We start from the raw sequence: 25,781 nt of genomic DNA on the forward strand, positions 1-25,781 counted from the left end.
TTTCTATTACAGCATTTTTTTTATTGCCGTAAAGGTATTACGGGCTAGCTTTTTTTGAAACTGTTGGAGTAAAGAAACATAAAAAACTAGTTTTGTCAAGATTGGTGCTTCTCTAGCAGTACTAGAAACTGCACAATTTTTACCTTCCCGTTTTTTTTTCTGCAAAATAGAAGTCTAAATTGATAAGATTTATAAGTTTTCAAAAATATTTCAAGACATTAAAGATATATCAATTTTTTTCACCGATAGCTGAAACTGTTCCTAGCAGCACTGCTCCAACAGAATTCAATCAGAATAATTGCAAAAACTTAAGTTTTATGGATAATTCTTGTAACTATTAGTGCTGAAATGAAAGGAAATTTATCTCGAAAACTCAACGCAGGGGCTAGGTATTTCTGACATAGAATCTGCATGCAAAGTTTGAAAGAAATCGGTTAACTAGTTTTTGAATGGCAGATATTAGGTAACATCGCAAATCAGGTTTTTCCAGAGACGTTCTACAAAAAGCTTTGTCACCGAGTCGTTTGTTGATATTTTTACATAGAAAAATTGCAGCATGTTATTGAAATGATATACTATATTGTATAAAAGTTTTGATCAATTCGCTTCACGCAAAGTTCATAAAAAAAGTTTTTTTTTGACGTAGAAACTCTTACCCCCCCCTTAAACTTTGTACACACTATCGACACTTTGCTTGATTGATTCAGTACTTTAATTGGCAATCTGTAATGTATAACGCAGGGTAGAATTATAACCAGTTGACGACGTACACCAATCATGTCAGAATTGCTTTAACCATGCTCCATCGCTAAGCCAGGCAACCGGAACCGATAACCGTTTCAATTGTTTACCAAGTATCGATCACAGTGTTTGAATTTCTTCGATGCCAAATATACTTAAGTTGCTTATTACAATTTACATCACTTGCATTAACCTTCAGGGGATCTATTCGTGCTTTCCAATTCCGAGAGTGAATATTTCTTTTAAATAAAAATTGATGACAGTGAAAAAATGCACCTCCGCCGTCGATGGTTGCTATGATAGTCAACCAAGGAATACTAGAGTTGATAAAATAGAAAGCCTCAATTTCACCACTAGTTTTTAATTGTAAATATTTCGTTCCATTGGAATGCCTTAAAAACTCATTAAAAATTAACCCTCTGCTGTCCAAATATTTGTTTTGCTTAAAAAAGCAATTGTAGCTTGTTTTTGTAATGGGAAAGCCGAAAAATATGTTGTCAACTCACGAGAGCTACGGGATTTTTATTTAATACTAAAAAATGTCCAACATGGCCATTTTACGAGTCAAGATTTTATTGCTAATAACTTTTATTTCCGCTTCGTTCACAACATAATTTCCCAGCTACAAAGGAGTACTACAAGCTAGCAACTTTAAAATATTATTTTATTTTCTCCAATCTTTTGGTTTTCATAGTGGGCGTAAAACCAGGAAGAAAAATCTAGGATCTTTTAAATGAGCTGCCGAAAATAAAAATTGGATGGATAGATAATATTTCAAATGGTTTCATTTCATTCCAATTAAATTAGAATGTGAAAGTTGGGTAAAAATTTCAGTTTTGCTTGACCCCGCAACTGAGTCAGATTGCAACCCCAACCGCTGTCAGTTCATACGTTTTGACAGTAGTCGGGGTTAGAACTTGACTCAGTTTAGCTTCAATCAAAAACGACATTAATGTTGATTAGTACCACAGATAATAGACGGCTAGGGCCGATTCGACACCTTACAACTATCATTTCAATAGCGAGTGTCAGAAAACTCCGTTCGGGGAACGCTTTTAAAGTGGCGCAATGACTGCTGATAGTAAGCTAGACCGAAATCGTCAAACACGAGAAGGAAACAGTTGAGTAGATGGCAAAACTGATTTATATTGTTTATTGATTTAAACATTTACTCAGGTTTTTTAAGGAATTTTGTACTAGCACAAAACGCGCAACCTAAACGATAATGTAACATGATAGTATATGCTAAAACATTTATCACTGTCAAAAAACAAAACGTATAAAAAATCATAATTGAAGAAAAATTTATTACAGGTAACAGGAGCATAATTTAAGGTAAAATCTGAAAGTGTCTATTTTTCGTCTGAATGTAACGTAATAGTCCGCGGTTCCGACAGCATAAGTCACTAATTGCCTTTTTCGCTTGTCCGGACATTATTATTTTATTTCGTTTCTTTGACACGGATCATAGCGATAGCTTAACGCAGCCCTGGATCTTTCACGGGTTTACAATATTTATAAAAAAAATAAAATCAAATATTGATTATCCGTTGGATCTCTCGTGCGCAACTTTTTATTGCGAGCGGAGACCATGTTTCGCGGCTCGCCTACTGCGTCATGGGGATCATTTAATTCTCCACTGTCCTGCACATCAAGGTCATCATCGTTAAAAGTGTCTTGGTGCTCGCGATCAGATGTTCTTTCCTGCTTCTTGCACGGGTGACCAAGGTAAATTCGTCGTCATTTTTATTATATTCTTTGCCGATGTTGCTTACAGTGGTTTTTGGGGTGCTGGATGCTGCTTTTGCAATTGTCAATATGGTCTGAACAGCAGCCGCAAATTTGGAAACCGGTTTAGTCCAGGTCCAGGTGGTTCAGGTATTGGTATTGAAAACTCTTTTTTGGGTTGGATTGCCTTGGATAGGTTGGCAATCGGTAGAGATGCATACTCATCTGTATCTTCCGCGCAAGCTTGTCCGTGTTGCGCTGTCCGATTACAATACTTGCACGTAGGAGTTTGCCCCTCATGGGTGCATAACGTAGTTTGATTAATAGTAGTTTCGTGGGTTTTGAGTTTTATAGTGAAGTGGGAGGGGATAGGTCTTTCAATCCGCATCCTTACCACAAGAACACCGTTAGGTGTATTTGGGAAGAAATTTCTCCACGTATCAGGTGCGACGGATTCTACTTCTCCGTATTGCACCATATATACTGTAATTAAATCAAGAGGGATACGTGGTGATAGGTCATGTATCTTTACATCTATATAGTCTTTTCTATATAGGGTAGACGTGCCCTTATTCATCTCATTAGTCACGATGTCACACTATTTCGCTGACAACTGGACTTATACTGATTGGATTGCGCTTAAATAGGTATCGACATCTTTGCTTCGTTCTGAAGAAGCAGATCAATAAAATCTGGCTTGGAAAATGTAAAATACTCGCGTTAAAGCGAAACGAAAAGTCGAGTACAACGCACCCTTATTCATCATACCATTAAAGCTAAATTGAATAGAGATAGCAGACACTGCTCTAACTAATGTGTTCAAATGGGTGGGATGAATAGAGGTGCTAAGATGCATTAGGGCACAGTAAATAATCAATTCCGATGGGTATGAGCATAGCGTAGTCGATAAGTCGATTGCCTTGTACGTAGTTCAGCTGGGTTCGATTCCCGACCCCGCGCACATAGGGTTGGAAATTCTTTTAATCCGAAAAAGGTTAATCTCTATAATCGAGAGAAAAAGTTAGGCTTGTGGTCCAAATTAAACCAAATTTGTCTAATTTCCATCTAAGATAGTGAAAATCGGTCACAGACTGCACCGGCTTATTACTATAGAAGGCGAATAACCAACACGGAAAAATTTGTTCCCAAAATCATGAGTAAAGTTCCATGAATTATGGAACAACTACGTTTTTACGTTACGAAAACAGAACCATGAACAAAAATCATGGCTTTAATAATTATCTTCAATTTTCCTTCAGCAACGTCCACGTAAAGCTTTTATTAGTAGATATATTTGTTTTTGTTTTATGAACTTAAGTCATGTTTACCGCCATGTCATCACCAAATCGATTTTCTGTACGTGAACTAGTACACAACTTTAAGAACATTATTCATAAAACCAAAGGTTGGCCTATGATGTTATTCATAGATTTAGGAGCGTTAATTCACAAAATCAAAACAGTCTGGCTACTTTCTCGTGAATTAATTCATGATTCTTAATATATTAGTCACGATCCAATATCCGTGCTCGAGAAATAGTTCACAAAATCATCAAATATTATTCATGTACTCGTGAACTGCTTAATGATTCCTAGTATAATAGTCACGACTGACCATACGTGCAAGTAAAATATTTCACAAAATCATGAAATATTCATGGGTTCGTGAACTAGTTCATGATTCCTAGTACACGTGTCAAATTTGAAAAGTTCTAGAATAAAATATCATGATACCGTGCAAAGAAATAACGAAAATCGTCCCCAAGATCCTAAAATCAAGAACATAAATCTTACTGTTCGTAACAAAATTATCAAAAATCGTCACTAAGATCCTGAAATCATGAACATTAATTACTCTACTCGTGACTAAAATTCAAGATAACATGAATAAAAATTACGAAAATCGTGACTAAGAATCTTGAAATCATGAATATAAAACACATTACTCGTGAATAAAATATCAAAAATCGTGATGAGATCCTGAATTCATGAACATAAATGACTCTACTAGTGACTAAAATATCACGATAACATGAATAGAAGAAAATTGCGACAAAGATCCCGAAATCATGAATATAACTCACATTACTCACACAAAAATCGTGACTAGTATCCTGAAGTTATGAGCATGAATCACTTTACTCATGACTAAAATACCACGAAATAGAAATTGCGAAAATCGTGACAGAGATCCTGCAATCATGAACATAAATCAGGCTACTCTGACTCAAACATCCGTTAGTAAACTCATGTATAAAATATCACGGTAACTTAATGAGAAATCACAAAAATCGCGAATAAGCTCCTGCAATCATGAACATTGTTTAACTGTTGTCTGTGTATTCTTAAAGTAATAACAAGGATCACAACAAAAACTAAACATACATGTGGAACAACCACAGTAACTCTACCAAACATTCGAATGTAACGCCATTTATATATTCGACGCGATCTAGTTTTTTGGAAATACAAATAGTTTAATGAATACGAGGTCTATTATTCATAATTTCAGGACCTTGGCCACGGTTTTCGTAAATCCTTCAGTTTACGAAATCGTGATCTTATTTTCACGAATTTATGAACGGGTTTTTTGTCCGTGAAGAATGAAACCTCTTCTGCTCTACCATTGCTTTTAGCTCTGATTGTTTGACTTTAACATTAAACACATATCATTTACCTGTGGCAATAAATAATATGAAAGAAATAATCGAAATAATGCTATTAATCAAGGGCTTAAAGATGTAACTGCCTACATAATTGGGTTTATTCCACTGTGAAGTTTGGCTTTAGGCATTACAATACAGCATCAATGTTTGAGAGGGGTGTTGTATTTTCCTAATATTAGTTGCCAATCATTGGCGTTGCTTACAGGCAAAATACAGGTTGGATATTATTCGCCTGCTTTTGACACTCCCTAGACCCTGTGTATAGTCAACGTTACGCTTCACGGTTGTTCTGCAGACGGTGCTATCCACTGATGGGAACGACAGCGCTGTATGGCTTTTGCATATGTTCTACGTCAGGACACGGGAGCTCCTTTCCTGCTCCATTCCATAGGTTGCGTGGGTGTGCTACGTAAATATTCCGCAGTGACTTTCCAAGCGCTCCGACCTCGAATGGTGGTTTGGGGGAACGAACTTCACCAGGTTATGTATTGGAATGTTAGAAAAGTGGAACGGGGTTGTAATCAAAAACACGATAAATTGATTACAAACACAAACATTGCTTTTTATGTCGTTCTTACCTTATCGGCTGAGCCCACGACCTGCTTGATTTCCTTTTATTTTTTTTTTTGAACAACATTTTTCTTTCTTCAATATGAATAGCAAATAGAGATTATTCCTTTCATGTTTTCGCCAGCTGACAAGAAACGAATAATTGGGGCAGCGTTGTCGTCACGACACGACTGACGTTGTGTACACTTCTATGGATGCTTGCTTGAAAAAGTTCAAAGTATTTATTGAATTTTAATTACAATTCGACTGTTGAATCCTTTCAGCTCACCCAGCATCTGGCCACCCACAATGGAATCCGGAGACACAAGTGCCCACACTGCTCGTCAGCGTTCTCGTGTGCGGCCAATCTCAAGATGCATCTCAAAAGTCACCTGGACATTCGTGATTATACGTGCCATATCTGCGGCAAAGGGTTCTACCGGCCAGATGCCCTGAAGAAACACCTGCTCTGCTATCACGCCAATCTGAAGGCTTTCCATTGCCAAATCTGCAACAAAATGTTCAAAGGTCATCTCCCGCAGCACATGCGAACGCACAAGATGATTCGTCCACATGGGTGTGCAGTTTGTGGGGCCGTTTTTTCGCAGCGATCGCAGCTGGTTGTCCATCAGCGCATCCATACCGGAGAGCGTCCGTACCGATGTCAGGTAAGTTATTCGTCAGAGGAAGTCGGGACACTTTGAACTAATTCCATATTTTATCATTGTAGGTCTGCTGGCAGGCATTCGCACACTCAAGTGTATTGAAGTTACACATTCGCAAGCACACTGGAGAGAAACCGTTTGAATGTCCTATTTGTAGAGTTGGATTTTCCCAGCTACCCCATCTGAAGAAACATATGCTCTCTATTCACAACCAGGACAAATCATATCTGTGCAAAAACTGTAATGTTTTCTTCAAGACTAAGTTGGACCATCAAAATCATGTAGCGAGCTGTTCACCAGATGAGCAAGGACCAATCAGTGTGGAGGAAATCATCGATAGAAATGTAAGAGTCTGTTCAACAAGTTTTTGAATTTTCCATAAAACGAACCGCATTTTTCAGGTCAAACACGCCAACAGTGGAGTTGATCCTCCGATGCCGTTATCGCACATGAGATTTCTGGTGGCTATTCTGCTGAAAAAGATCTCCACTGAAGAACGGCTGAAGGATCTCGGGTTCGACAAAAGATTAATCGATAACGTACTCGTCGATTCGTTAAAATGCGCTGGTCGCAAAGCATGCGACGATAGAGCGGTGGACCCAGCGTTCCGACTGAAGCAGAACGTGCAAGAACTGCTGGAATGGACAGTCCCTGCCAAGTATATGGAGGAGTTCAAGAAAGCCAATCGGAGCACCGAAGAGTTACTGGAGGATTTGACGAACTAAGCTCTACTAACTCGGGTAGAAGGCTTTTCTTTTCTTTCTCGAATTATCTATATTATTTAAAAAAAATCGAAATGAATTATTTGTTATAGCAAAAGAACTCAATGTACGAGGTAGAAAAATTCAGAAATGGTGTAGCACTATTCAATGGACTATTTTGAATTCTATTATACTAAACTATTCGTAACGTTAGTTTATGCACCAATGAGTAGGATAAGTATGTTGAATTGAAACCCTGGTATTCCGATGATGGGAATACTGTAAGTTTGTTTATTGTAATCATTTGCATTTCCAACCAAAGTACACGGAAGTTCCGAAGCCTTGTTGCCATATAATACCAATAAAAACTTGCCAAAAAATTTGAACTAATACAGTCTAATTTTAGTTGATAGTTACATTGATTTTATGCCATAATGGCTAAGGGATCTCAGATGCTTAACAGCAACTAGAGCGAATTCGATGTAACTGCATACAGGGTCTGTGGAGGATCTAGTCAAAAAACGCCATTTCGAGAAGTTTATACAAGTTGTGTAAACGTAAACTGTGTTTTCATTTAGTTTTTATGTTTTTGTTAACCATTTTGTACATTTATATCATATTGAAAGCTCAAAACCAAAAAAATATTGTTTGTTTTTACAATCCAAACTTTTGTACTGTACAGAAGGTGAGAGAAAACGAAAACAATTTACTACTATGCCAGTGAGCGATTTTTTAAAATTAGTATCATGCTTAGTGTAGTGGAATTAGTAACAACAACTAGATGTCTAGATATAACAACAATTAAGGGGTGATTCCAAACCGCCCTGTTGCCTGTAATAAAATCGAAAGAAGTCACGATAGCATTCTGTGTTTTGTAGATTTTGAAATATTCCGCAATAGGCCAATTCACCGATGTGCTACTGGAGAAACAATGGGAACGGAGCAATACAATCCGTCGTTTATGGTTTTGATGTGAGTTTTAAATTTTTCGTTGTGGAACACGAATGAGGCAAATGGCGAGATTGAATGCAAAAATCGACGGGCAGAAAGGTAGAACTCGAACGGGAATCCTTCTGGACACCGGGTGTAATCATAACGCTACCAAAAGTTGTGAGCTACGTTACATCTAATAATTTACTGGATGTATGTCTACAGCTCTGGGTTGTGTACTGGCTATAATCGAAAATCAGTTCCATGTAGAAAGGGAATCCCGTAGAAAATTGGACTGACCTGCGACTATGGACCGTGTAATGGTAGCGCATTTTGCCAGAATCCGGAACTTGCAGGGTCGAGGTCTGCGTAGGCAAAAATTAATTCTCACCGATGTCTTGGTATGACGTACAATTTGGCTTGATCTGATTAAATAAAGGTAAAACGCTGCCAGAGATTCTTATAGTCTGTATGTTCGGTGCAGAGTAGAAACAGAAACACCCGTACTCCATCACCGACAATATCGTTGTTTGATATAGCCTGATCAGGTCTTCTAGGTGGGCACTAGACTGCCCAGAAAAATAATGAATTTTTGAAAACTCAATCGGCCCACCCCTGATTCGATTACTAGTGCCACCAGGAGTACTTGCACCAAATTTGAAGCAAATCGGATAAGTCTAGCTACCGGACCAACGCTCCTGAAGTTTGTATGGGATTTTTCGACAATTTACATGGAGAAAACCCACTAATTCGCATTTTTGCCGCTAGATGGCACTGTATGCATCGAATTATTACTGGAAGAGAAAATAAGAAAGATAATTTAATTGTCTACAACTTTGTCGAAGACTGTTTGTCAATCCGGCTTTGTTAAAAGAAGTTATTAAACTTTTAACGAAGTGATGTCTGAGTCAGTTTTCTATGGGGCCTAGTTGTGCTTGGTTGTAATTCCCACGAAATATACATTTTTGTGAAATGACCGTTAGATTTAGCTCATTAGTATGTTCAGAAGAATTGTAGTAAATAATACGAGTCATATTTTGGTTGAAAAATTTTAGTTCCAACTGTGACCGCATAGAGGGCGCCAACACTAACTTTTCATAGAAGAGAGATAGGATATCGAAATGTTCGGTAGAATTATTGAAAAATGCCTGTTCTACAACTTTGTAGAAGACACCTAATATCTATCTCTTTCCGTTGAAAAGTTAGTGTAGGCGCCCTCTATGCGGTACAATGTTGAGCTAAAATTTTCTAACCAAAACATGACTCGTATTATTTACTAAAACTCTTCTGAACATTCTATTGAGCTAAATTCAACGGTTATTTCACAAAAATGTTTAGTTCGTGGGAATCGAGTACTGATACACAACCATGCACTGCTAGGCCCCATAGAGAACTGACTCAGACATCACATCGTTAAAAGTTTAATAACTTCTTTTAACAAAGCCGGATTGACTAGTAGTCTTCGACAAAGTTGGAGACAATTAAATTATCTTTCTTATTTTCACTTACAGTGATAATGCGATGCATACAGTGCCACCTAGCGGCAAAAATGCGCTCTAGTGGGTTTTCTCCATGTAAATTGTCGAAAAATCTCATACAAACTTCAGGTGCGTTGGTCCGGTAGCTAGACTTATCCGATTCGCTTCAAATTTGGAACAAGTACTCCTTGTGGGACTAGGAATCGACTCAGGGGTGGGCCGAAAGAGGTCATTTTTTTCCTGTCACTATTGGGCACCACACTATGTTCCGGTTATTGTACGGAGAAAGGTGATCCTTTGTTGGCACTTCTGTTTCAGATACCTAATATGACCGGTACCTTTATTGTCTTAACCATACCCTGAGATATTTGAAAGTTGAAACCTGAGCAACAGTTTTACCCATTAAATCAAGCTGTAGTTTCGCTGACTCTTGCTCAGAGCCGTAGCGTGCGGTTGGCTCGGTTGACCTTCGCCAAGGGCGCCAAGCTTTGCGGGGCGCTGGAATCGTGATCTGTTTTATAAAACAAGTCAGGATAAGTCATGACATAAGTCATGAGAGGAGTGCCATTTCCAAGCACACATCGAACTGAAAAAGAAAGCCAATGTAAACAAAGTACTGCACAAACTCCACAAAAGGCGCTAAAAGATTACGCTACGCTGAAGTCTTCCCGATGCCACGAAGAGTTCCTCAATATCACAAAATTATCAGTGATCAACGAGTTTTGTACTAAGTTGAATCTCTGGTTGAAATTACATGAAACTTTTGGAGTTCCTAGAAGCGTTGGAAATTCTTTGTTTCATCTCCAAGACTTTGTGTCAATTGTTATGTGGGCTGAGTCAAGTGAGCATAATGATTTGTATTTCTGTGAAAGAACACTAAGAGCATATTTTGAGGGAATGCTTCACATTGGTCGAACGCTTTTTGTACGCGGGAATGGTTATTGGGACTCTCCTGCCAAAGGTTACCTGACACGAATTTTGAGAGGACACACCATTTTGTCCCGTCCAGTGCAATTGCCGTTCAGTCTTTGCTAAGCGAAGTAAGGGGTGCTTCAAACAACCCCTTGCTTCAGTAGAACTACGCATGACAAACTCGAATCAGTGGCTACACTGTCGATTTCAACTTTGTGAGCGGGCATGTAGATATAGTAGTCAGTATAGTAGTATAGAATATCACAATTCTTTGTTTATCTGGGCAAAATATCTGTTACCGCTAAATAAGTAGTAGCTTTGTTTTACTTGCATTTGCAAAAAAGACATAATCAGAATTTCGTAATGGCTCTTGGACTGATAATTCGAATGTAATATGCACCATAATGAGCAATTCACAAACAAGGTAAAGTTCCTAAAAAGAGTCTCCTCAATATATTAGTCTTGATATACAGATAGAGCACATCAAAAAAGTCCCCGAAAATGTCCTATAATATCATCAAATATCGAGATCTGGAGTAATCTCGAAAAAATGCCTTTCTGCGACAGTAAATTTTTTTATTTGAGGTACGACCTGAGTTTAGAAATGCAGCTTTTAATTTTTTGTATGTTTTAGATATGCATGAAACGTCGAAATCTGGTGACAATTCGGAAAATTAAAAATTCGACGTTTCATTCATTTCTAAAGCTTTTTACTTCAAAAAGAAATTAAAAGTTACCTTTCCAAACTCCAATATTTTCAAAGGCTATCCACTAAATCTTGACGTTTTTTGACCATCTAAGCCACTTTGCATCAAAACTACGAGTTTTGTTTTGAATATTCAAAGAGTTCTTGGTGTTTTTTCACGGGTGAAAGTTTTTGCAAAATTGACCACTAAGCTCGACTCTTTTATCATGTCTGATTGAGCTAAAGTATTGCATAGAGACTTTTTTGAGGTGTCTGGTTATAAAATTCGATGGTTACTTTTTCCCATAGGTGCCATATAGATGATCACATAAAATGTGTGGCAGTCAAACACGAACGAGCTTCGGTCGAATCTTCTGGAAATCGGATATTTCGGTATTTTACAAGCTTTCAATCATCGGAAATAAACATAACTGTTGTTGAAAGGTTGAACCGCAGAGGCGGTTGAATTCCCTAAAAATCGTCAGCTCTGTAACCAGATATACACGTACAGTTTTCCAGAACAATCCTCCGTTCATCGCCTTTAAACACCTGGGGTCTATTGATTTCTCAGTCTCCCGAAAATCTGCTTCGTCCGTCGCCTTCAAACACCTAAGGCAGTCTGCTCACGAGGCACACTCACTTCGAAAGATATTAGAGACAAATCTGCAGTCAACTTATATTTACAATTTCACAAAACTATAGTGTTCTGTTGGTGTTCCATACTGATGGCTTTACCCGAAATAGACTTAAAAATTTAATTCTTTGAACCTGATGTCTTTCAGGTTCATTGAAATATAGATTACTTTTCGGTTAGATTGTCTTACAGATACTTCACTTCAGATTCACATTCGGCATATTCGCTGACAATGCTGCTAGCGTAGACAAATGACGCATGGGGCGCAAAACTGAGCCTCCGCCAAGGGCGCCAGAAGATCACGCTACGGCTCTGCTCATGCTCCCTTTAAAATACGACTAACTCAGTTTTCTTCGTGGAGCATTCGAAATTTACATGGAGGGCGAAGGCAGACAAATTGTTCCAGGTATCTTGCAATGGTCTTTGCAAATCGACAGCTTTGGGACATGTAATAGACACCACACCGTGATCTGAAAGCTGCAGGCAGGCGTGCAGGAATTGACAGGATATGCGTCAATGTCATTCATGTAAAAATTGTAAAGAAAGGAGCTTAGACATGAGCCCTGTGGAAGGCCCATGTAGCTAAAAATGCATGTGTTTTTCAGACAGCAAGTTTAGCAAAAATTTGTTTAAAATCGGTGAAAGGGTATGCTGGGGCAGCTTCTCAGATAGAAACTGATTCCATCTGCTCTTTGCTAGCATAGGCCATTTGAATTTCTGTTGAGACACAAGACAAGCGTTCATCCCTTAGCCTTTGCGGAAGCCAAATTGTGTATCTGACAGCAAGTTATTTGCTTCAACCCAATTGTCGAGGCGAAACAAGATCATTTTCTCGTACAACTTTCGGGTACAGAACAGCATTGCAATGTTAGCTGTTACTTCCGTTGGCGTAAACGATTCATTGGTAAAGACGTTTCGGTTATAAGGCTATATTCCGGATGTTTTGAAGCCCTATGTAGCTTCCCTCGTATTAGCGGCTCAGATAAATACTGTTGCCATTAGAACAGTTACATCGAATATCCCATGAAAACCTCAGATGTTGTTTCACCACACTCCGTAGAACCAGTAGATCTGATTTGCTTTTTCGCTTTCCGAGCCACAATTTTTTGTTTTTTAGGAATCTAGAAAACAGCACACTATTATTAAAAAGACGACCTTGAATCACTTTCAATTATTGAACTAACCGTACTAATCACGGTTTCATCCGCATTAAATATATGGGCTGGGTCAAACTTCAAGTCTTCAAGTAAATCAAAAAACGCGGTTGCTGCTGGTATGTTGAATCCGCGTGCACGAGCAGCAGAAGTTGCTTCCGGCTTTCGAACCGCTATTCGGGGTTTTGTTTAAGAAACCCAATCGACGATGCATGTTCTGATATTTGTTTTGCTTTGTCAAAAGGATGGGTCAACGAGTTTCGTCCAACTAATTCCAAAGCTAGTTTAAGCTCATATTTTTGTGTGATACCATAAAAACAATTTTCAAGATTCAGAAGATACCGTACTAGTTCATGTTCCTGCTCTGTCGTAAAACCAGTAGCCTTCGGCCCCATACTCATCGACATTTCGGGAGTTGCAGTCCGTTTGCCCAACGCGGTTCTAGAGATTCCGTATTTGGTCGCAGTCGCATTAACGGACCTTTCACATTTTACTGCAAGCCGAACGGTTGTCCACGTTTGACGATTCGATTGTCGTGTGTACACGCGAGGCATTCTTAAGAATGAGACAATTGAATTAATTGACACTACCCGTCTTACCCCACCATGATGCTTTTAACCGATCGAACTAAATCTCTCTCTGACTAACTTACCTGGTCTCAACAGCAACAATCTGGTCTCAACAGATAGATTATCGGAAACCACAAAGTTTTCACAAACATTTGCTTTTTATCCACAATAAACCTTAAAATAACTAGCTTGAAAGTTACATTCGCATGCAGATGCACTACTGATTTTCAATGTTTGCTTAAATGTTTAAAATTTGACAGTTTTCGCGGCCTACTGAGAGTTTTAAAACTCAAGTTTATTGAAAATGATGGGGTACGCATAAAATTCATATGAATTCTAAATGTTTTATGCTTAAAATAAGAATGTGTCTGTCCCCTCCGTCTTGCCCACAGTTCCCTCTATCTAAGCAGTTACCATTTGGGGTAAAACCATCTGTTGTTTCAAACGTAAGCTAAGGCTTAGCTAAATTGAATCAACGCTTACAAATGTTATGTATTTTCTGTTCAATGTCGACAAATCGCAACATATACCAGGAATGTCCTTAAGGGTGTTTGATTCATGGTTAAGAATCTCTCGAGGAATGATATATCCTCTAGAAAAATCTTTCTACACACCATCAAACCATTGACCGAGTTATTGAACTGTTTCTTCGATCAATCTTTATCAGAATTATTGAATTTCTTCAATGGACTTGTTTGTCTTAAAAAGCCTAGCTTAACAAGTGTTACCGTCCTTTTTGAAGTGGAAAAAATTAAGTCGATTGTTTTGAACGCAGCCCCCGCACACTTAGGGTTAGACATTTTTCTAACCCGAAAAAAGATGACAATAATCCTAATATACAATATAAAAGGTGGTCAAACGTTGGTATTTTCACAAATTAGCCTAACAATTCTTATCATCCATTATGAGTTTCAAGAATCAAAACTATCATATACCAATCTTTTCTCATTCCATTGGACCCTTTACAAGTAAGTTATATCAGTATGTGTTTTTCTAGTAGTTTAGTAATTTTCCTAAAAATAAAATGAAATTCATAAAAGTTGTGGTTATTCATTAATTGCTACTCTCATTCAAAATTTTCAAAAATTTGATTTTTTTCTTTGCATATTTTAAAAGGTATAATTGTTTACTATATTGTGTGAAACAGGTTTTTCGATCCGCGAATCAAAAAAGTTTCTTCAGGCAATTTTAAAGCGACATCTCGACCGCCATGGGACGCTCTCGGCTCGAGACGCGCGCCTCAGGCAAAAACTTTTTCATAGCATTATGGACGTTCCCAGAATGCTTTGCGTTGCACTTTACATGTGTACACTGTACAGGTTCCGAGAACGTATTTCACGGCTCGATCGGTAGAGACATCGCCAATACCACTTATTTTTTATTAGGGGTCCGCCCTACCGGATCGGCCATTTCAAAATTTCGAAAAACTGTTCTAAGATTTGGAATCAGCAATGTCCAAAACCCATAATTCCATGAATTTGTTACAAAAAAATGTCATTCTACCACGAATAATTCATCGAAAGTGTTCGCAAAACTTTAAACGCGTTTAACTCAAAACATGATTTTGTCGTCTTGAAAAAAATTGTAAATGAAAACAAAAATATAAGCTTTTTGAATCCTAAAATTGTTTTCTTCTATGTTTTTTCATTGGTCCACAAAAAAAAATCCAAATTTTGTTTTCTTTTTGAGCAATTAAGTGAGAACCTCCCCTTAACCCTTTCATACCCAACTTTTTTCTAGTGCATATTTCATTCCAAAACTATTTTTCCTTCTAGGGTTGCCACCTCTGGAGACCTTTTGACCCGGAGATTTTCACTGACCTGGAGATTGGTGAACTTTGCGTGGATCTAGACAGAAATTTGAATCAAAGCGATTGCTCGACATTTTAGAGCACTTAAATCGTTTTTTATTACGTATTGAGCGAAAAAGGGACAAGTGTGTACTCGTTCATTCCTTCTGTAAGTCGTCATGCATTTAGAACTGGTTGATTAGAAAACAACCAGAATTATCTCACAATCACCGTAGAGTCAGGTGTAGTATTTCACTTCCCCGACTATGTGTCAAAAATACAAAAGCACCAGGTACTCTCGCTGTGGAGAATAAGTCGAACGAACATTGCTCTCCTCCACAACTCACAGGAAAAAGAGAACAAAGGAGGCAGCGTAGCGGCATCACATGGGAAGCACTATGTGGTGTCGGTTATTCATCAACAGAGCTCCCAAGAAAGAAGCAAAACTCACCTCCCTAGCCAACAGTTTAGGGTCGCTAAAGGGGTAGCAACAGGCCAGAAGAGTTCGTTTGATGTTGACCTTGCCAATGGGATTAGAGAAAATTCGCCATACCTTGGTAAGCTACAGATGAGCGCCACCGAAAGTGAAGTGATTTAGTATGATTGCAGCAATATTACTTTTCTACACCATCATTTTGAGCGACTTGCAAAATTTCGATTGTAGCTTATAGCGAAATATTACTTTCCTTAATTTGAAATAAATTGGATTTATTTTTCATTTTCATTGTTTTGCGAACGAAATCAGCAATATTTGGTGAACTAATTTTCGTTAGTTAGTTAGAAATTTATTTAAGAGTCAACTAGGTGTGGGTGTGTGTGGTGTGGTTTATTGGGCTATTGTGCGGGTTCAATATGGGTAATAAAGATAGTTGAAGGCCGTCTAAATTTATTAATCTTAAAAAATATTTCAAGACAACGAGGATATATCAAAACAAAAGTTTTCATCCCCGACTGTAAATGTCACTGGGCAGTATTGCTGTTTCGGAATCAAATCAGAACAATTGCAATAACTTAAGGTCTGGGGATAATACTGTTAGTGCCTTACTTGTTTAATGAGCTTATCCTGCCTCAATCAGAATTTATAGCTATTCATAAACGTTGTGTTGTTTATAAACATGGTTATGAAGTAGTTAAATATGTACAAACAATTGGGTCACACAGCCACTCATTGTAGCAATATGGAATGAAGTGGTTGACAGTAAGAATGCTGAAAAGTGCAGAGAATCTACATGATATAACTACGCGGGGATGAAGAACATTCTTTGACGCAGAGACACTAGATAAAGCTATGCCACACCCTTCCACAAACTCCTATGCCCTAGCGTTCCCTAGTGAGGGTTACTTTGATGATCCACAAGAGGGAACATTTATTGCAGTTATAAGTTTTTCATGAAATTCTGGCCAAATCCTGCTTTAACAAAAAGTAATAGCTGTAACTTGTACCAGCTTCATTATTTATTTGTACCCGAGAAAGCGTAATAAATGATAAAATGATCGACACTAACTGAAGTTGAACATTATTGTTTTCAGTGATTAAACGATAAAAAACGAATTTTCTAAACATATCCGAAGCTTTATAATATTCAAACTTAGTATTCAAGTGATTATATCACAAAGGAAAACGAAATCTAAAACATATCCGAAACTTTGTAACATGCAATATTCCATAGTAAGAATATCACAAATCAAAACAATTTCTAAAACATATCCGAAGCACTATAACAAACGCTAAACTCACCCCAACATGATCAAAGATGGCATTGGAATCGTCATACCATAACAAGTGGGAAGCAATCGTAAGCCCAATTTATTTGTGAAACATCAGAGCACCGAAGCAGAAGTTACTCCGTGGATGTTGATGTCTGTGATTGAACACCAACGAGTCATGAAACGATTTTTTGAGTTGTGCAGCTTTCGTAAGCATTTGATTTGATCGCTTAATTGATTTGGCTATGTAATTGCAATTTTGGATCCGTCGGTGGTCTGTCGTTTTATTTACCGTTCTCATTTCTCAATGTAATGCCGTCTTGAACCCATTCTAACGATTGAAAAAGGGGATGTTGTGAGATCATTGTGACGATCTGTGTATCATACTCACATAACACTTTCACAATTGCTTCTACGAAGGGTATGTGGAATAGCGTATATATTATTTTTCTCTTAACAGCGAAATGAGTTTGTATGCAATAATTTCTTCACCCCTTTTGAATAATAAATACTGTACTATGGTTGTTGCACAAAAAGCTTTCTTATAACAATCATTTTCAACAAGTTTTTCGAATAACTTTGTAGAAAGCAAGTAGTTGTAACCCACAAGTTTAAAACGTTCCATTTGTTGGGTGATTCGTGTCGTTATATTATAATAAAATAAAATCATTTTTATTGTAAATTTTCAATTTCTGCTATCGGGATAACTTATATCACTCGACACTCGAAAAGTTGTGTAAATTGCATACCTTGAGGCAATTTCATGCCCATTATTTTTAACCCTTTATAAGGCCCACAGTTTCGGGCAATTCCATATCAACATTTGAATAGGGCTAATAAGATTTGTAAACAAACTTTTGTTTTGCTGATTTCTCTTAATTTGTTATCATTTCAACACAGAAAACATTTGAAATTGATTCTACCAAGGGCAAAGATGTTGATTCATGTGTATTTTCCATAAAACTCAGCTCTGTAGCGGAGAAACGAGCGAAATAAGTTTGTTTACAAAAGTCTCATTAGCCCTTTTGAAGAATTACTATTGAATTAATGAATGTTATAGGGGAATGTATTCGGTTGTCGGCACACTTTTGTTTTTGGCTCACAACATTACTCCAATTGAACAATATATGAGAATAATCATACCAATGCACAGTGGTCCAGAATGCAAATTTAGCAAGAATTTTGAGATTTTACTAAAACTAAACAACTTAGCCTTATTAAGTCTTTGGAGAAGTTTTCGTAGTTTATGAGCCCCCTCTTTTTGTTAAAACAACAGTTAGGGTGGTTCTAATTTTACCAAAATCAAAAAATTTAATTTTAATCATTCCAGTTAGAGCCAAGCGACCTTCAGCGAAGTTGTAGAACGACAAATTTTGGAAAAGTTTGCTGAAGCTTGTAAGCTCTATCTGCCATACTTTTTATTTTACAACAAATTTAAAGTGGGAGCTTAGGGTGTTTCTTAGAAATACAGTTTTATTCCAATAACTTTTGCTGTATTCATTTAAAAATGAAGTGGTCTTCAGACAACTTTAAGATTGTTTCAAGGCGAATAATTTGTTTCATGGCACCACATATCTAGCTATTTCCGCTGAAAAGTTATTAGTACTTTTTCGTCAAAAATAGAGTTGTTTGGAATAACAATATCACTCATTTGGGGCAAATGAAAGATAATTCTTTTTGAACTATAAATAAGGTCATGATTATAGTTATAATTGAGCAAAAAATGGCAAGTACGATATTTTTTAAAATTTCATAAAATTTTTTTTTTTTATATTGTAACGATATATAATTAGCAAGGGACTGGAAGGTGAAGTATTTTTTCAAATATTAAGAGCCATAGTACTCAAGGGAGAGCAAGGATTTGAAGTAAGAAAGTTTAGAAAAGCGTGGAGTAGGGTCAATGAACAAGCTTAGAGTTTCCCGGTTACTTAGCTTTTTATCTTCTGCAGCGCAGGAGTCAGGATCTTTTGGTATTAAATGCGAATCACATGAGTCTGCGGCTTGTCCGGACAAGCGTAAAGTCAATTTAATAACTTATGCTGTCGGAGCCGACAAAAAGTTAAGTCACGGAAAACTTCCACCCTAAGCATTGTGCGACGATGAAACTCATTGAATGAGTTAGTTTTTACCCTCACTAATTGCCATGCCGGGGTGTTTTATTTCATCGACTCTTGTGTCTGCCTCAACATTACCATTGTTTGGGTCCCTTTTCACTACTCCATCCCGGGTAATGAAAAGGTTGATGCAAAGGCGGGCTCAAATCAAATCAAATAAATTCCGCTTTAGAAGCTGACATCTATGAAAGACCAATTAACTTAAATGATTTTTTTAGTATTTGTCGTCAGAGGACACTCAACCGTTTGCAAAACTCGTGGAGCCATAGGGAGCTTGGACGATGGTTACATTATATCATCTACATTCTATCGTCTAGGTCTCGACGAAGCCTTGGCTCACGGGAATGGATCTGGTTCGAGATCACATTCGCATAATGTCCCAGATTATATCCAACCACTACACGTTGGATGCGCATGTGCGACGTATTGCGCTTGAAGGGAGTAATCTGTGCGCTTGTGTCGAGGGCCATCGCGACATCGAGCACGTTGTCTGGGAATGCGCTGGGTATTGTGAAGCCAGGCCTCAGCTAAAGGATTCCTTTCCGGCCCAAGGTAGACCCCCCAATGTCCCAATTCGGGATATCCTGGCAAGTTGCGATCTCCTCTATATGTCCCCCTTATTTATAACTTTATAAAAACGGTAAACATCCCAATATAGCCGCTCTCTGTTTGTTTCTCGTTTTTTCTGTCCTGCCTTATGGAGCCTACCAGTACCAGCGTGACAGTTACCGCCATCGCTCTCACCACTACGCCCGCGCCAATGAAATTTGAAGCGAAAACGACTTGATGGACCAAGCACTTTTGAAGGATTCCCTGCGGGTGTGAAGAACACCACCCGTCGACCTGGTTCTTACGTCATGGTAGCCTGAGTCTCTAATAGATGATGACCTTCCGTTTGCCTGAAAGTTGCAATTTTTGCTCTCTCTCTCTCTCTCTCTCTCTCTCTCTCTAGCTTTTGAATATTATTCCCAAGCATTCGCCGCCGATATAAAAATCAAATTTGAATGCACTTTTCTAGATTTAATTACTCGATTCGATAATATCTCTAAATCTATATCTAAAAAACTGAATTACCAGTCCTGAATATCACCTATTTTAATCACCCCCTCTTAATAAAAACCAATTGTCCCTCTCTTGTATATCGAACCGTATTCCTAGCTGAAATATTTTTACAAAAAGAAAAAAAAACAACTGCTCCTCCTACCTTTTGTAGATTGATTTGTATTTCTAGCTTTACGATAGCTGTATTTTTTTCTCTTAGATCATTTCTTAAGAAAATCTTTTAGTTTTGAGATATTTAAAATGTAAAAAATAGCACCGTCAAACTAACGCACCCATGCCTATCAAATAAACTATCTGATAAAAAAAATAATTGAACGGTAGCGGCTAAATTACATATTGTATATAAAATTTACTCTCTATGGACCAAACACTTCACAATCAATAATATCTATCGGCTGTTCCTAAAGATCCAATGAAAAAGTTAGCCGTTATTTCAGCCAAGGAAAAAATCTCAACGTTTGATTCTCGCGGTTGTGAATTTATCGCTGCTCTACCTTATCTGATAGATGGTACCGCATTTCTTCGAGATGTGGGTCTCACTTTGACAAGTTGTCACTTGGCTTAATTAAATTTCACGCCATCGATCCAACCTTATTCATACCGATCCAGATCCAAGAGCCTGAAACAGATTAGCTGATTCCGCGCATATCCTTGTCGCATCGAAATGGGCCATTTCACCACGTAGGCACGTCTCGAAGCCGCCTTTCACCCATTACCCTGGCAGGTTGAAGTATGTTTTCACGAACAAGAGCTTTGTTAAAATTTAGCTGCGAAAACAAGCGACAAAAGAATCTGCTTCACCCATCAAGAGCACCTACACTCGGTGCCAGCCATAACGGTTCGGTGGTGCATATATGTACTAGCTGGCTGCCGTATCAATAAACGCACATTACTCTCCCAAATCCACTCTGTGAGCCCATCAACCCGGGCTCAGGATACACAACATAATCACTGATGAGTGGCGGCTCGAGTGCGGCACACCGGCGTCGACGTGGTACACACCGAAAACCAGACGTCGACGACCACTCGAAATTGCACGCGTCCTCAAGGGCGACAACCGCGTGGTTGACGAGGAAATCTCCCAGAGCGTATCGTTGATTTATAATTGAATTGCTCTCTTTTTTACAACTCAAATCAAGTGTACAAAATTCAACAATTTCTGCTTTGCCTTTTTTTAATTTTTATTTTGCTTCCGTCCTCTGCCAACTTCTCACTCACTTGCCAGTGGGGAAAATGGTAAGCTTAGCACACTGAAATTCCACAGCAGTAGAATGTCCAAAAATCCAAACCGCCAACCGCAAAATACCATACCGACGGATCCTCAATTTACAAATTCTATCACTGTGTCGCACTTCGGCTTTTTTTCCTCCAGTGGGCGTAAAACGTGGTCACGTCAAACACTACCACAGATAAATGATAGTGACAAGTTCGATTCCAATTCAACTGAATAGTGCAAATTTGTTAGTTTGTTAGAGCTACCATTGGAAGGATTCAGATGACGAGATGTCAACATTCAGCTTGGAGAAGTAATTCCATGGTAGCAGCATCAGAAGAGAACCCTCACTCATATCCCTTCCGGTTCCTCTTTTGTGTGAACGCCGTACCCCTCCATAGCTCTAGCTAGCTTCCAGCCGTTCGAGCTTCTTGCTGCTTGCGTTACATCAGAATAATGACACATACTTAATTTTCCGTTTTATCCCACTTTTCCCGACTTTCCACTCGGCTTGAAATGCGAGTAAATCCAATCTTCTTTCTTCGGCATTCTGTCGTCCTGCTGCAGCTATCATCATGCTGATTCGTCTTTTTTTTGCTTCCCCCAACATCGAGTTAAACGAAATGTATTCTTTTATTGCACAGGAAGGGTGTAAATTTTGTAATAGATCTCCATTAAAATATCGGATGCACATAATATTGTGTAATGATACCAATAGCTGGGAAAACATCAGGCAACACATGAGATAGCGCGGTAGGCATTTCAGGCTTTTGTGATTCAAAATGTTACCATCTTCTTGTGTTTCAAGTTCTTTTAATTTTCTACACATTACTCAACAAGTGGCTATGTATAATATAGGGGCGGAAGAGCACATATCCGGTTTGTTTTGGTTCATGATTGATTTTCTGTTTTGAAATATTTTGTTGAAATAGTATTTGAAATTTGAAAGCTTTTCTCATTATCGTTCCGCCGAACGATCTTTCGCCGCAGAAGGGGGTGCTGGGTCTAGTTAGAAGCGTCCTGCGGTACAAGCCACTTCTAATTCTAGACTAAGTATAGTTTGTGGCACCTGCGTTACAAATACCACACGCTATAGCTTAATAAGCCGGGAATTCCTCGTCCAGTTAGTATCGTTCTGCGTAACAAACCAATACTAATTCTGGTCGTAAGACAATTTGCTTCCCCGCTTGCGTTACAAACAAGGAAGTAATTTGACTTTGGATTTAACAAGGTGGAAAAACCAACGAAGAACTCCAGGGTCTGGACACGAAGTAAAGGATTTTCGACTGAGTGAAGTGGTACTTTCGACTGCTCGATTTCAACTTGATTTTATTATACAATTTTTTGGTTTATATACCTACTTTCCTAAAGCTAGCTATTTACAAATAATCGATTTTTGAATCGATTTTATTTGGATTTGTTTTGGTACAGAATGTTAACAATGAATATTGTTGTCAACTCTGCACAAATGTTTTATTATCCAAGCCACCGCGCGAAGTCAAATATCGATATAATTATCGTCTTCGAATGCGCTGTGACCGGCAGTGGCACCGAAAATGCCGATGAAGCATATATGACCCTTGCGTGAGCGCGCATTGTCTCATCATTGGGCGCACTTGAATGTAATTTGATTTTCCTTCTGCCTCTTTAGGTCAGAACGAACTGTTCTATGTTGCGGTGGTTTGTTTTGATTCTGCCGAACGGTTTTCTTGTGCTCGCTGCGAACAGCTGTTTATGATTTTGCGTCGGCGACATATTGCCCCCCGTAAGTCTATCCCATAGACCTTACGAAAAACTAGCCGACGCGCCGATGGTCATCTTGCTTGTCGAGATTTTCGATGCCTATTTGATTATAAAGGTTCATATAATATTTACTTTTGTTACCTACTAATGATTTATGTTTTTGGAGCCTAGTTTAATATTTAATAAATGATAACGTTCCTATCTTTCAAGTTATTTTTTAATATTTGTTTAAGTTATTAATGCACTTGCTTTAAATTTGTGTAACACTATTTGCAGCTGTTGTTCGTGGAATTATTCTCGGTGGTCGTCTTGGAAGTGGAGTTGGTCTGCTCGATGTTCTAATGGTGTAACGTCGACTGCCTTTCTTATAGTAAAGGGCGCTGATTATCGTGGCCACAACAAGTACTGATGATACCGCTGCTACTATGACCGGAACATGATGATTTATCGCCTTTGTTTCAGGATCGTTGTGATAGGATGAATGGGTTGCAGCTATCGGATCAAGTTCTGTTGTTTCCCAAGTGTCTTCTGACGCATTGAAATTGTCGTTTTTCCATTGAGGTATTTGATCGTGGCGTTTGAAGTATATTTTTTGTTGCTTTGAAGTTCCGCCAATGCTAGCGTACGTTACGCTGTGCTTGGTTCGTATTTCACAACCAGGATCTAATTTTACAACCGCTATGTTGTATGAGGTGAAATTCAATTCCTTATTGCAGAGTATCGCACAGTGGGACGAGCCCGGACTTAAGTCCATATATGAAGGTTATGCGATATTCTCATTAGTATTTTTCTCGTATCAGCTGAGCCATCAGAGACATTTTCGCGAGATTTTAGGTGATTTGAATGCAAAATGAATTTTTGACAGCTTTTTGAAGGGCATAACTCAAGTGTTTTTTGCATTATTTGACCATAGGTACTACATACGTTTATTCTCGTTTTTCAAAGAAACCGTTGATTTTATGAATTGCATTACTTCACCAAAATTATCCATGTGTTAAAATTACATCGTAAAATCGCTAAAAATAAGTCACTAGTTGGTTTAGTTAGTGTTTAGATAACTGTTTGTCATGAATTTTTATTAAATTCGAACTTCTAAAGCGAAAACAACAACGACGCCCATGAATGCCCGCGATCACACTATGCTCATTTGAAAGCTTTTCATTTTCTCTTTAAAATGAACCTATGCTAGTTTTGCGAAAACTTGCGATAAGTAGTCAAAATTTGAAAAAACTGTGAATGGAGACGCATGGTTATTACTGACATTTAATTTGAATATTCACTTTATAACTAGAATAATGACACTAATTTATGCACAACTTTCAAATAGCATTTAGAGCATGATCTACCAGGGTTTTAGTAGTGATCAAGAGTAAGGAGCCGAGTGGGAAGTATGGTTTTTAAGTGGTAAAGGAATTAAGAATGTTTAAAATTCAGTAAATATTTTCAACCATCTGATATGTGTCATAAAATGTTTCATAAACTATTTTTGCTAACTTACGCAATAACTGTCAAATTGAGTGAACACAGTAGAGTTCTAGTCATTGGTGAGACTATTTTATCCGAGTTTGCATATCACTCATATAGCTTAAGGTTGCACAGAGAATGCGCAAAATTCGCAAACGAAAAAAGCAGTTTTTTTCCACACCGTATGTCAGATCTTCATAAAAATCAATCAGCGTATATAGAATGTTGTTACAGTACTGCTGATTGATTTTTATGAAGATCTGACATACGGTGTGGAAAATAACTGCTTTTTTCGTTTGCGAATTTTGCGCATTCTCTGTGCAACCTTAAGGGTATGCGATATTATCCAAATAAAATAAGACCATTTTTAAATGAACCATATACGCGAAAAAAGGATTTTGGATTTATTTTTATTTAAGATATGAAATAAGCAATCTAAGTAACTTAAAACACACCTGCGAAAACAAAATCGTTAACCATCTTGTTGATTAGTGAATGTAAATCAGTATTCCACTAAGACGCTCAAAATGTTTATTTTGAAAACGAAAGAAAATTTGGTTTTCATACCAAGTAACCCAATAATGAATTAAACGTTCCAAAATTAGTCAATCACATCTTATTTGATCCTTAAAAATAATATAGTCATTTCTGAAGCCCCATAATGAGATGTCAATCAATTCGTTTCAATACGGAAAAAAAATTCCAAAATTACAATTGAAATAAATCATTATAGAAGACAAAATATTTACTTTTGAGCCACTCTAATAAGAAATAAAGTTAATTTCTATTTTATAACCAACATAGGAATTCAGCGCACAAAAATGTGTTTAAATTTTTTTTGAACCTTCACAACAAAATAATTATTTTTGAGCCACCCTAATGTATAATGATTTTTTTTTACAAATATAAAAAACGATTTAGCACACGAAAATTAATATACACAAATTTTTAGAACGATTTAGAAAAAAAAATATTTTTGAGACACCCTAATGAATAGTAAATGTTTATTTTTGAAATGCTTTGATATCGAAAACGAATTCAGCGTACCAAAATTATATAAAAATGTCCTATATGAACCGATACGGAAAAGTTTGGACTTTAGTCCACATTGTGTTCTGAGTCGTGCCACTGTGTATCGTGATTGTATTTGGATCTTTTGCGTAGTATAGTAGTGTGTTTGGTTGTGATAATATGATTACTTCCGCGTAATCGGTGGGCAGGTTATCGAAAGTTGTAATATTGCAGTTTCTTACGGGACGCTTGTGAAATATTGCTGCT

At 37.7% G+C, this 25,781-nt stretch overlaps 1 protein-coding gene across 7 annotated transcripts in view; it reads left to right on the forward strand.

Moving 5' to 3' along the window:
* LOC131689419 (zinc finger protein OZF) overlaps positions 1 to 7,899 on the forward strand; it is a 50,781-nt gene extending 42,882 nt beyond the window's left edge. For all 7 annotated transcript variants that reach the window (XM_058974492.1, XM_058974495.1, XM_058974497.1 and 4 more), the window contains 3 exons: positions 5,968 to 6,351; positions 6,414 to 6,692; positions 6,750 to 7,899. In XM_058974492.1, coding sequence (XP_058830475.1) covers positions 5,968 to 6,351; positions 6,414 to 6,692; positions 6,750 to 7,073 — 987 coding nt within the window. In that variant the 3' untranslated portion in view covers positions 7,074 to 7,899. The remainder of the gene's footprint in view (positions 1 to 5,967; positions 6,352 to 6,413; positions 6,693 to 6,749) is intronic.
* Positions 7,900 to 25,781: the final 17,882 nt, after the last annotated feature.

Source organism: Topomyia yanbarensis, chromosome 3, assembly GCF_030247195.1.
Source record: "Topomyia yanbarensis strain Yona2022 chromosome 3, ASM3024719v1, whole genome shotgun sequence".
Classification (NCBI taxonomy): Eukaryota; Metazoa; Arthropoda; class Insecta; order Diptera; family Culicidae; genus Topomyia; species Topomyia yanbarensis.